Source organism: Schistocerca cancellata, chromosome 8, assembly GCF_023864275.1.
Source record: "Schistocerca cancellata isolate TAMUIC-IGC-003103 chromosome 8, iqSchCanc2.1, whole genome shotgun sequence".
In the NCBI taxonomy this organism is placed as follows: domain Eukaryota; kingdom Metazoa; phylum Arthropoda; class Insecta; order Orthoptera; family Acrididae; genus Schistocerca; species Schistocerca cancellata.
Genome location: NC_064633.1, coordinates 583,837,859 through 583,852,035, shown reverse-complemented (window position 1 = coordinate 583,852,035; position 14,177 = coordinate 583,837,859). Strand labels below are relative to the sequence as shown.

General features: G+C 38.8%; 1 protein-coding gene across 1 annotated transcript in view; it reads right to left on the bottom strand.

The window, feature by feature from the left end:
* LOC126095122 (uncharacterized) overlaps positions 1-14,177 on the bottom strand; it is a 70,665-nt gene that overhangs the window by 27,968 nt on the left and 28,520 nt on the right. The window contains exon 3 of the mRNA XM_049909830.1: positions 7,936-8,151. Coding sequence (XP_049765787.1) covers positions 7,936-8,151 — 216 coding nt within the window. The remainder of the gene's footprint in view (positions 1-7,935; positions 8,152-14,177) is intronic.

The window sequence follows — 14,177 nt, the reverse complement described above, 5'->3', positions numbered from 1 at the left end:
TTCAGAGTGTCACAGCTGAAGTTGTACCCAGGGAGAAGGGCATACACGGGCATATCGACACGACTGAGGGTGCTGCGCGGGGAATTTTGTATAACTAAATTCTTTAGTGCTTAATGATGTGAGTACCTTATTTCATTTCTGTTCAGCTTTTCAGTCTAACATACTCATTCACGGTTGTCAAGAATACCATACTGATACAATCCATACAAAATTTCACAGTCTCTGTGCCTCCACTGCCTACAAATGTGCTGTAAGAATAATACATGGTGCTCACCCGCAACTATCTTTAAGGAGTTGGGCATTCTGACTGCTGCTTCACAGTATGTTTATTCCCCCACTACAGTTCAAAAGGAACAGTGAGGTACATAATTACAAAACTAGAAGAAAAAATGGTACTCAGTACTCAATATTAAGGATGTCTTTAACACAGAAAGGGGTGCACAATGCTGCAACAAAAATTTTTGACAACTTACCCAGCAATATAAAGTGTCTAACACACAGCACGGTAAAATGACAACTCCTCCTGTTCCTTAGAAGGATTTCTATGTTTGTAATGTGTAAAAGATGGTGGGTAGGAATTGCTAACTCAATCTGTATATCTTGTTTTCATTTTGGCGGAGGAAAAAAAATGGTGATGTTTAGAGTACAAATAGATGTACATACTAATTTTCAAAATGAATGTAAAGTGACTCATTCCACATCATGACGATTTATTGTGCAGAATGATCTGTGGAACATGAAAGTAACTAACTAACAAAAGAAAAAATAAAGAACAGTTTGATGATGCATTTATCAGAGAAGTTAAGTACTGCTCACAGTGCCTAGAACCACTGACATTTTTAATAAACCAGTCTATGGAAGTCCTGAGTCCATCAAAGCCTGTAAAACGATTTCTTTTCCATAGTCTTAGGTCAACCAAGTCAGCAACTGCAAATTTCATAAGACACACAATGACAGCTTTAAATGACCAAAAGAAAGTTTGGGTTTGTTCCTAGATCTAAACAAAGCTTTTGATGTGTGTGTCATGTTGTGACAAAGCAAGTTGGGATTATTTTTTCTTTTTTCTTTTTTTACTTCCCCTCCTGTTTTGCCACCTGCCTCCTTAAAATTCATTTTTTCACTTTTAACTAATTACCATTAACATATGTGAGTATAGTCTGCATTTCCATAAAAGAGAAAGGTTGGTTCCTGGTTTAATGAATATAACACAAGGTTTAATTGGATGCTTAGTTTTATGTAAGTAATTGAATCTCTAATTTATTTTGACTATTCCTAGTTAGTATCTTTTGTTATAGGGTGAAATCAGTAATTGTTTCATAACTTAAATTCTATTGTTGACTTATGAACAAATATAAATTCTGTACTAATTATAGACATTTAGAGGAACAACTAATAGTATTCTTAGAAGGTCTATTTGGCTCTATTCGAAAACATGTTAGCAAAGCCAGCCCTGAATTAATCCCGAAATAATTAACAGTTTTGTCAAAAGTATTGTTCGCGTAATGATATCTGTTAATTTCATAATTTAAACAGATAATTCAGCTTAACCTCCTCAGTAGAAGAAACTGTTGAAAAGAAGGAATTTTTTGATATATTCAGTTAATTTAATGAGTTAAGTTTTAATTGTTATTTCTGTAAATTAGACATCAAACAATGTGTAGTTTCAGTGCCTATAATTGTGAAGAAATATAAGGGCCAGATTTTTGGTCCTGACACAGTCAGTCCACGGCCGACTTTCAGACATGGAACCCATTTTGGTTAGATCAACAACAATGCATCCACATAACTGTGAAATAAGTGTTACACCAATAGGCCATGTGTTAGAAGCAATGACAGTGTCCATTCCAATTTATCTGAAAGACTGCAAAATGTGTGGTTAGGTTTTTACTGCTCATAGATGTTCAACAGTAAACTATTGTAGCGGTACGTGGATGTTTGCCTGCAACCTATTAATGAGGCTTATAGAAAGTTTTGAACAATAGTGCACTCGCCATACAACTGTGTGTGTGTGTGGGGGGGGGGGGGGGGGGGGGGGGGGGTGAACAGTGAAAGTAAAGAACTGTGAAACGCAAATGTGCACCTGTCAACTAGATCACTGAAGTAGTCAGTGTCGAACTTCCAAATCATATTTTTCAGCCAGTGTAGCAACACAGTACGTCGACACCAAGGACAGCAAACGAAGAAACAAAGCAGGCAAACATCACAATGTTACACTGTAGCAGAAACTTGATCAATACGACATGAGAGGACATTGCTGACTTTATACAATCCTTTGTAAAACAACAGCCCACTGCTTTTCATTCTTTACATAAATGATATGAGTACACCATCATCAATACTGATGATACACCTCTTACAGCTACTGATAGCACTAAGAATGAACTGGAGAACAGACATGCTCTGAATACAGAAAATGCAACATGGTCTTTTAGCAGCATTTTTTTTTTTTTTTTTAATCTTGTTGTTGTCATGGTCTTCAGTCCAGAAACTGGTTTGATGCAGTTCTCCATGCTGTTCCATCCTGTGCAAGCTTCTTCATCTCCCAATACCTACTGCAACCTACATCCTTCTGAATCTGATTAGTGTATTCATCTCTTCGTCTCCCTCTACGATTTTTACCCTCCACGCTGCCCTCCAATACTAAATTGGTGGTCCCTTGATACCTCAGAACATGTCCTACTAACCAGTTCCTTCTTTTAGTCAGATTGTGCCACAATTTCTTCTTCTTCCCAATTCTATTCAGTACCTCCTCATTAGTTATGTGATCTAGCCATCTAATCTTCAGCATTCTTCTGTAGCACCACATTTCGAAAGCTTCAATTCTCTTCTTATCTAAACTATTTATCGTCCATGTTTCACTTCCATACATGGCTACACTCCGTACATATACTTTCAGAAACAACTTCCTGACACTTAAATCTATACTCGATGTTAACAAATTTCTCTTCTTCAGAAACGCTGTCCTTGCCATAGCCAGTCTACATTTTATATCCTCTCTACTTCGAGCATCATCAGTTATTTTGTTTCCCAAATAGAAAAACTCATTTACTACTTTAAGCGTCTCATTTCCTAATCTAATACCCTCAGCATCACCTGACTTCATTCAACTACATTCCATTATCCTTGTTTTGCTTTTACTGATGTTCATCTTATATCCTCCTTTCAAGACACTGTCCATTCCATTCAACTGCTCTTCCATGTCCTTTGCTGTCTGTGACAGAATTACAATGTCATCTGCAAACCTCAACGTTTGTATTTCTTCTCCACAGATTTTAATTCCTAATCGAAATTTTTCTTTTGTTTCCTTTACAGCTGGCTCAATAAACAGATTGAATAATATCGGCGATAGGCTACAACCCTGCCTCTCTCACTCCCTTATCAATAACTGCTTCCCTTTTGCGCCCCTACACTCTTATAACAGCCATACTGTTTCTGTACAAATTGTTAATAGTCTTTATATCCCTGTATTTTACCTCTGCCACCTTCAGAATTTGAAAGAGAGTATTCCAGTCACAATTGTCAAAAGCTTTCTCTACGTCTACAAATGCTAGAAACATAGGTTTGCTTTTCCTTAAGGTATTTCTAAGATAAGTCATAGGATCAGTATTGCCTTGCATGTTCCAACATTTCTATGGAATCCAAACTGATCTTCCCCAAGTTCGACTTTTACCTGTTTTTCCATTCATCTGTAAAGAACTCGTGTTAGTATTTTGCAGCCATGACATGTTAAACTGATAGTTCGGTATGAAACTTCCTGGCAGATTAAAACTGTGTGCCCGACCAAGACTCGAACTCGGGACCTATGATTTCGCGGGCAAGTGCTCTACACATCTGAGCTACCGAAGCACAACTCACGCCCGGTCCTCACAGCTTTACTTCTGCCAGTATCTCGTCTCCTACCTTCCAAACTTTACAGAAGCTCTCCTGCGAACCTTGCAGAACTACCACTCCTGAAAGAAAGGATACTGCGGAGACATGGCTAAGCCACACAGTTTTAATCTGCCAGGAAGTTTCATATCAGCGCACACTCCACTGCAGAGTGAAAATCTCATTCTGGAAACATCCCCCAGGCTGTGGCTAAGCCATGTCTCCGCAGTATCCTTTCTTTCAGGAGTGCTAGTTCTGCAAGGTTCGCAGGAGAGCTTCTGTAAAGTTTGGAAGGTAGGAGACGAGATACTGGCAGAAGTAAAGCTGTGAGGACCGGGCGTGAGTCGTGCTTCGGTAGCTCAGATGGTAGAGCACTTGCACGCGAAAGGCAAAGGTCCCGAGTTCGAGTCTCGGTCGGGCACACAGTTTTAATTTGCCAGGAAGTTTCATATCAGCGCACACTCCGCTGCAGAGTGAAAATCTTATTCTGATAGTTCGGTAATTTTCACACCTGTCAACACTTGCTTTTTTTGGGATTGGAATTATTATATTCTTCTTGAAGTCTGAGGGTATTTCGCCTGTCTCATAAACCTTGCTCACCAGATGGTAGAGTTTTGTCACGGCTGGCTCTCCCAAAGCTATCAGTAGCTCTAATGGAATTTTGTCTATTCCTGGAGCATTTTTGAGACTTAGGTCTTTCAGTGCTCTGTCAAATTCTTCACACAGTATCATATCTCCCATCTCATCTTCATCTATTTCCTCTTCCATTTCGATTTCCATAGTACAATGGTTTCACTAATACAAAATCTTTCACCAACAGTGTGCCGGCTCTGGGACCACAAAGTTGCAATGGAGACAGGTAATATTAAGTGCTCCCCAGGGTTTGCTACTAGGTCCAGTACACATCTATGCATAACTACAACTCACAAAACGGCATCAGAATCTCTCCATGCTCTGCAAAAACATAAAAGGATTTTTCATTCGGAACTGGAAAAGGAGCTCATACAAACATCTGCGCTCTTGACTGATGATTACAGCTACGTTATCCAGTAAATACTTTCTCAGGAATGCTCACAGTGCTCCAGGCAGTCTGCAACCATCTTTGATGTTTAATCAAACAAAGGAAACTCCAGGTAGGAATATCAACAATGTAGGAAAAGATTGTTACTTACTGCAAAGAAGACACTTCAAGTTGCAGACACAAATAGTACTGCTGTTAATTAATTAAAGTGCGATGCACAGAGATTAGCATGTGTGAAACCCTGTACAAATGTAAGAAAATATATGAAGGCCCTAATCTGGTAAGGCTAAATAAATAAATAGATGACTATTTCCCTTGACATTGATCGTCTCCTCTCTGATGGTTCCATCAATAGCTCTTTCCACATTAAATCCACCAACTACCAACACTACATGCTTTCCAACAGTTACCGTTCCTTCCACACCAGAAAATTCCTCCCATAGAGCCTGGCCACCTGGGGACAGCACATTTGCAGCAACAAGAACACCCTTGCACAGTATGCTGCAGGTCCTACCAAGGCCTGCACAGACAGACACTATCCCCCACCCCCAGACCTAGTCCACAAAAATATTTGCCATGCCATTTTCCCAAATACTCCCAACACCCCCAAGAACAAACTACACAGGCGTGCTGTCCCATTTGTCACCCAGTACCATCCTGGACTGTAACAACTAAATCATATCCTTTGTCACATCTTTCATTATCTAACATCACACCATGAGATGAGGGATATCCTGCCTAGAATCCTTCCAAACCCTCTTAACATGGTGTTCTGTCACTTACCCAACTTCCACAACATTATAGTCTATCTCTATACCATGCCCAATCCTAATACCTTGCCCTATAGATATGCCCAATCCACCCATTCAGCACTTCCTATTCCAACCCGTCACGGCTTATCCCACTCCATCTGAGGCCGGGCCACACACGTGAAAGCAGCCGTGTCATATACCAGCTCTGCTGCAACCACCGCACAGCTTTTTATATTGGTATAACTATCAATTAGCTGTCCACCAGGATGAACGGCCACAGCTAAACTGTGGCCAAGAGTGGAGCAGACCACCCTGTGGCACAATGTATAGCTGAATATAACATATTTGATTTCAGTGGCTGCTTCACAGAATGGGCCATATGGATACTCCCCTAAGACACCAGTTTTTATGAACTGTCCTGATGGGAATAAACTTACAAAACATTCTCTGCTCCCAAAAGTATCCTGACCTCAATCTACAGTAACCTACTGTCCCCACACCCTGCACTCAACAGTTTCCACCCCCTCTGTCCTATCATGTCCTCCTTATTAACGTCTCCTCGCTCTCATTGTGTCGCTCTCTGACAATGCACCGGCCCATTTTTTTCCCCACCCTGCTCCTCTCCTGTTCTGTTCCCCCCCCCCCCACAGCCACACACACATCCCTGTCACACAGCCTCCAGATGCTGCACCTGCCGTCTTGTAATGCCACCATATACTTCCTGCACACCCCCCACCAGACAGCGCTCCCCCCCCCCCCCAACTGTACCCTATCTCTTCTCTTTCCTCACCCCACCCCATGTTGCTACTTTCATTCAACATGACGGACGTATCCTGGTAGTAGCTGTCAGAGATAGCATTCATGCGTGTTTGAGGTGTGCTTGCTTGTGTGTGTGTGCGCACGTGCGCGTTTCCTTTGCTGAAGGAGGCTTTGGCTGAAAGCTAAATGTGTAACAGTCATTTCACTGAGCCTATCTGCAACTCACCTTGTCATCTTTATAGTGAGTAGCAATCTAATTTTTTCCTAATACTGTAAATTAATATTTGTATATAACTACTGTCTAATCAAAGTAGTGTATAATAAAAATGAGATTTTTGGCAAAACTGGAACAGACTGCAAGAAATATCCAAATATTGAGTTAAAGTAGCAGTTTCTACAAAGCCCTCACCAGTGTGCACCACAAGACTTCCTAGGCATTCATAGTAATTGCTTGCGGGCTGTAACACCAGCAACTGTTAAGTGAGACTCCATCACGGAATCTGATTCAAAGCAAAGAAATAGTAAGAGCATTTGTATCCTTCACATTCTAGGCCATATTTTTTCTTAATATTCTGGTTGTACTTGATCTTCTACATAGGAAGGTTTTAAGAAAACTGGGAAATTTTCAAACTCTTTCAAATTCACAGCCTCATATCTTTTTGAGGATTTGAGATAAATTCTCGTAGTTCACAATGAGCTGTAATAATCACTCCTTTCTAAAATGAAAATGTTTTCACTCGGATTACATAATTAGGCTCCGAGATATGATTCCGCTTATGTACAGGTGTCGAATCCGTAAAGTCAAAAATATCGGGTTCACTTTACAGGAGTATAGTCTCTGACATCCGGCCATCACAACTGCCAGAGAGTAAACTTTTGTTTTCATTGATAGACATCATGACAGTTCTACATCTATTTTTAGCTGAGTTTGTCATGTCCAAAATTAATTGGATGGGACAACTGCAACAGATCAAGTTCACAAACTTGAGTGTAATATGCTGTATTCAGTATCTCCCAACATATATTTCTACACTGTGTCCTCCTTGTACCAAAATAAATTAATTTTAGAGACCTCTGAATGACACACACACACACACACACACACACACACACACACACACACACGCGCGCGCGCGCGCGCGAGCGCGCGCGCCACGCGCCACCCAGCCTCCCTGACTGTAATCTTTTGCTAGGGCAAAAGGCAGCTGGAGGTGGCACATTAATCTCCTCTCACTCACTCAGTACTTACTGAACAGACTCCAAGGCCAGACGGAGAGGCAGCATTTTAAAAAAGCTGCGCCTGAGGGAAATCAGTGTCTCTCCACTGCACCCCATAACCATTTACCTCTAAAGAATAGCTATACCATATCTCTACTGTTACAGATACATGCAATTTACCTGCAGTTCGGATCAAGTTTCCTGTGATCCACTGATGCAAAGAAGTGAAATGGTGACATCAACAAGTGCACAGTGACATCAGCAAGTGTGCAAACAATACATTAATCAAATGGCTATCTTTAACAGAATGAAACTTACCAGGCAGAAAACAATAAACTTTGTCAGCTCTTCAATGTCCCTGTCATTAACATTGTGGTTTTTTGCTGGAATATAAATAATCGGCCTCCCACTGACATCTCTGTGACGCAGCACTCTTGCTTTCTTCCCTTCCACATGCTTCTGGATAATTGGATTTTTTTCGTTTAACAATTCGACACCATACTCCTTACGCCATTTGTTGGTTTTCAGAATTGCCTGAAAGAAAAGTTTTCTTTATTGTGTGATGTTTGACTGATGAGCAAAAATTGCTAATAGAAATGATTAGTGTGACATAAATTTGAAGTCGTAATACCCACACAACAAATGCTGTTATTACACTGAGAGCCCTTGAGATAGATAATAACCAGTAAACATGAAAGTTCTGAATAAGTAGTTTTCTGCATCTGATATTTCTCATTTTGGGACTCAGAAAACACACAAAGGGACTAAAACAATAAGGAGATATCAAAAAGTAGTAGCTAAAATGATTGAAACATAGAGAATGAGTATAAGTAAAGACTCACTCCCATTTCACTTGTGAGCAGACTCATACATCTTGATTAAGTGATTTTTACCATCATAGATACATTCTACATAATGGTGAGATCAAGACGTCAGTGACTTGTCAGAGGTGTTTTGTTTATATTACCATATACCAGATGAATCAGACAATGGAAAGTCCAGGATGGAATAATGACAGAGACAGTGGTCATCCGTGTGAGTTGCATTTGTGTAAATGTGTTTGTGTATGTTGTCTAACTCAGGTAAAGGCCTTTTGGCCAAAAGCTTACTTGTCTAGCAGTCTTTTTGTTGTGCTTGTCTGTGACTCAACATCTCAGCAATGTGGTGAGTAGCACTCTATACTTTGCAACCTATAATTTTCATAAAATATACTACATGAGTTTGCATTGATGCAATGTGACACAGATAATGTAAGATAAACATGTTTTTGGTAGCTTGTTGTTGTTGTTGTTGTGGTGGTCAGTCTGAAGACCAATTTGATGCAGCTATCCATGCTAGTCTATACTGTGCAAGCCTCTTTATCTCTACTGCAATCTATATTCTTGCAGTATCTCACAATTTCAAAACGTTTTGAGACTAGATTGACAGAAAATAGGGAATAGTTATGGTGGTGGTTTCAATGCTTCAGGTGTTCTACATAACCTTCCCCCATTTGAGTACACTGCACAGACCATTCACACAACCATTGAAACTGTCAGAAAACTCCTTTGGCAACAAGTTGTTCAATTCACATATCACAGTAGCTTGAATGCCAGTTTCACAATCAAAGCACTGACCCTCCATGTAAATTTCTGCATTTTGGCATTTTGTGGTAGGCTTCTATTGATAACGTAAGATTTCATCGCATGTGATGATTTTTCCCAGGAATGAATTGTCTGTGTTTTCCATTTAAATCAGGTTGCGTCATCTGCCCAAGCATTGTCGTTATTGTCTGGGAGTCAAGCTTCGCAGGACAAGCACATGCACACTTTTCTTTTCTTCAAAACCTTCTGGACAACGTCATTAACACTTGATTTAGAGACAATGTTCCACTTTGATTTGTGACATGATAAATGTTCACACACTAAGTCTGCACATTCAGTAATTAACACTGCCAGCTCACAGCTGTCTGGTCAAATGCATATCTGTTGTTTACAGTTGTTAGTTCATGTTGGCGGTGTAGTTACTGCACTGGCATTGCTTACATGCCAGGAATAAAATCAGTCTCAGAACATTTTGTTCATATGGTGTACTCACGCCTCAGTCTGCTGCTACAGTTTCTACCCGATCACACTTCCATCCGTTACCAAAGAGACTATTCCTTGACGCCTCAGGATGTGTCCTGCCAATCAATCCTTTCTTTTAATCAAACTGTGCCATAAATTCTTTTCTTCCACAGTTTGATTCAGTACTTCCTCATTAGTTACCTGACTTACCCATCTAATCTTTAGCATTCTACCATAATACTACATTTCAAAAGCTTTTATTCTCTTCTTGTCTAAATGTTTATTGTCCACATTTCACTTATGTACAATGCTACATTCCCAAAAAATTAAATTTATCTTCTCAATGTTATCATATTTCTCTTTTCAAAAACATTTTTGCTATTTCTTGTCTGCATCTTATGTACTCTCTACTTTAGCCATTCCAGTTTTCTTCTGCCCAAACAGCAAAACTCAATGTGTGAACAGCAAAAGTAAAAGACTGAAACGTAACTGTGCATCTGTCGGGCTACATTATTTACCATAGTCAGTGTCCAAATTACAAACCCCATTTTTTCAGCCAGTGCAACAATGCAGTACATCGACACCGAGGACAACAAACGCAGAAACAAAGCAGGTGAAACCACTACATGTAGTGCCCTTGTGGGTGAGGAATATTGTATGTTGGCACAATAAACTAGAACGCATGAAAACTTGACAGTGAAGTGTGAACTCGAGTGGTTTTAAAAGGAAGAAATGATACAGCCAATCAGTGCTGGGGTTTCATAGTGAAGAAGGTGCAGCAGCCAGTGGGTTCTATGGAAGCAACCACTGAGTACAGGAGCAGCCCATCAGCACACAGGTGGACACAGATGACCGGAGGTAAACAAGGACACCTTGCCAAGAGAATTACAACTTGCCACAGTCATGCAGACGATGGACCAAGTTGACAACCACAACAGCAGCAGCATCAGAGCAGCAGAAGAAGAGTGAATGAGAACAAGGTAATTCATTGTAAAAGCTGTGTTATATTAAGTGATAAATAATGAGTGACTTTAACGAACAAGTCAGTGTGACTGAGGACAAAGCTGTAGAGGTTAAGTTTTTAAGTGAACCGAAACACCTAAGTGTGACTGGTTCTGTAGCCGACTATAAGTCAGACATGAATGTGACTTTCATGGATGGGGACGAATGTCCTATTGTAAAGAGCGAAATGGACAAAAACAGTACTGAAGTGGGTGAGATCGTTAAGGTTAAGGAGGAGGAATCTAGTAGCAAAAGTCAGCAAGGACCAAAGTTTATGACATATGGACAAGTGGAAGGTATATTATGAATAATATAAGTACAATAGAAGACATTAATAGTTTGAGAGAAGGCAATTAGGAGGGTGGAAGATAGTATAAAGAGAGTAGTACATAACACTGATGAAAAATTAACATAGAGTAGTAAATGTGTAGAAGAGAGAGAGAAACTTTGTGATGACAATAGTAGGAAGGTGGAGGTTTCCAAGAAACAGTAAAAATAGAGTCAAAGTTGAGAAACAAATTGATCACATTAGAAATGATTTAGAAACGGAGGTAGAAACCAAGTGTGCAGTAGAGGTAGAGGAAAAAACTGGAAAAAGTAAATGAAAGAGAAGATTCAAAATTGGTTAAAATAGAGAAAAAAGTGGAAGAGATACCAAATCTAAAGCATAGCTTAAGTGAATGTGTGTCTGATTCTGACTGTAGTTGTAATGATGATAGCAACAATGAGTAATGATGAATACAGTAGTGATGAAAATTGGGTATTTGAATCTATAATTAATAATTAGGGCAATGTATTAAGTAAAGAAAGGATCTGTTGTATGAAGATCATCACATGGTAAGTAAAAAGGAAGTGTGTCAAACAGTAATAACGGCAAGTGTACAAGGTAAACATGTTAAGTGTTTCCTAGACAGTGATAGTGATTTGAATGACATTTCACAAGCATGTTTTGAATCTATTCAGAACACTGAGGGTATAGTAGTGATGTATGTTTCTGGAATAAAAATAATTGGTGCTACCAATAAGCTGTCAAAGAGTGTGAAAGAAGAGGTAATATTAACTGTGGAGTTGGCAGGACAGCTGTTGGGATGCAATTTGTTGGTGATTCAAAATCGCAGCAGTGATGTAATATTTGAGACTAATTTCTTGTGCAATTAGCAAGTAGGGGGTTCAACATTCTGTGTTGGATTCATTATGTGGCAATAATGCTTATTCCAGCTGCGTGTCTTGTTTTTCATGTTTCCTGAGGCAGTCAAACTCTTCTACTATCCTATCTGTAGTTTATAAGTGAATCACAGACATTCTATCTTCGGCTTTCATGTAATTTGGTACAGTAGGATTCTTTAGTACAAAAATATGTTAGAAAAAGTTTCTCCAGTGTTATCTCTGTGTGTGTGTGTGTGTGTGTGTGTGTGTGTGTGTGTGTGTGTGTGTATTATGTTGTGTTAGTGATAAGTGATACAATCATAAGAGGATGGAAGAAAATAAAGTGGTAACATGATTAAAGAATTTCTGTCAAACAAATGGAAGGAAAATTGAAAACGAAAGGTGTCAGCATATGTGGAGGATAATTAACATATGAAATAATCAGCTCATTGGTGCAGCAGCAGAGGCAATATGCAGTAAAAATCATCTTGAATACCAGATCTTAATATTAATTGTGGTATAGTAGAATGTTGTTGTTCAGTGCAATCAGTATATTGAGATAACTACCTACCTTAGAAGTGTGTCATGGTAAAGTCGTTTCTAGCATTAAGGAATTACAACTTTAAACATAGTTGCCTGGAGTAATGTGTGAGGAAAGAGCAAGCAAGGTTTATATGTATATCGCCCTTCAGGCTAGATTATCAAGCAAATTGATGGAATACAGTGAAATAATAGCTTTTCTAAGTGATAATTTTGTCTAATCGGTAATGAGAGTTAAGCTTGCCTTAGCATAAGGATCTGTTACTGTGGAGTGTTTTTCAGTAGAATGAATTTTGCAGTGGATGAGCAGAGCGGGTGTTTATTTATTAGATAATGAAGCAACAATGAAATAATAAAATAACGGATAATGTTAGGATCTTAATGGTTAGGGAGCCTGTCTCTGCAGGAGGGACATTTTTTTGAGAAGGCAATCCACTAATTAACAAGCTAAGAAATGTAAGTGTAATAATGCTGCTGACAGACACGATTAATGAAAAATATAACTGTATACAAACAAATGTGGTGCAATTATCTTGATGATCTATTTGTGAACCAGGCAACATTAGGTACTGTTTGTAATGTGCAGTTCATGACATTGCAGCTGGTAATGAGAGATTAACAGAAAGAGCAATATTTACAAGTCGTATAAGGCTGCATCACTGGACCTATAGGTTATCTGAAAACTTCTATTTGTCTTCTGAGGAATTATGAGATTGAGGTGGTAATACTGAAATGAAGAACAATAATTTTGCTGATTAACTAATAACTGTGGTGCTAGACTGATATGAATATTCTGACAGGTCAACTATTTGGTAACATTTTGTGATTTTGTGAGGATTTAATGTTCAGGATGGATGAGAGTAGTGCTCAGAGTGGAGTAGAGAAGTGGGGCAATGATTTGGTACAACTTCCATCCCCTTAATTTTGATTTGGATAGTAATTAAGCTATGTAATGATTAGTTAATCTATGCTACAGCACATCTTGATTTTTTCTAGAGGTAATGCACATCTCAAGTTTTTGATATTTTGCAAGTGGGAAAGAAACAAAAGTCTTCCAAGTTTAACCAGTTTCAGGAAGTTATGACTTATAGAAATGTTTTGTTGTGTAAAGTGTACCTGATTTTAAAATTTTTTCTAGTCCACACCTTTCATACTATAGTCAAATTTAGTGCTAATTATTGTGAGATTATGAGAACTGTGTAATGTGTTTATTTATGATGTAATGACTATAATTTGCCATTAGTATTAAACATATTTTTTTTAGATTTAAGTTACAAGTAAAAGTAAATGTACTAAACTAGGATATTTTGTCTAATTTTTTCATGTACTGTGGTGGAGGAGAACCACCCCCAAGGGACCTGATCGCAGTGCCTTTCCTAACTAGCTGCCACTTGAACCTGTTGAAGGCGTGGACAGCTTGGTGAGAAAGTGCGTTAAAGATTAATAACAAGACAGGACTTGTACAAAGCAGTATGTGTTTTAAAATGTAATCCTTGTTGAGTCCAAAAAGGACATCTCTTATGACGAAGATGCATAAATTTTGTTAAAAATATAACCTGTAGCTATTTTGTGATATGTATGTAATTATTTTGTGCGGGGATTTATGTATGGCCTGTTCACATAAGTACAAATTTGAAAAAAAAAAAACTGTATGTCCTATAGTCTTTGATAAGATTTCTTATGTATTTTTTTGTGTGTAAATTTTATACCCAATATCTGGCATCACTTGTGGTCACTGAATTGCTCATTTAGCTATTTGCAATATCTATCTGGTCAGTCCAATGGATGGTGATGTGACGAAGCAAGCTGGGATAATTTTTCTGCCCC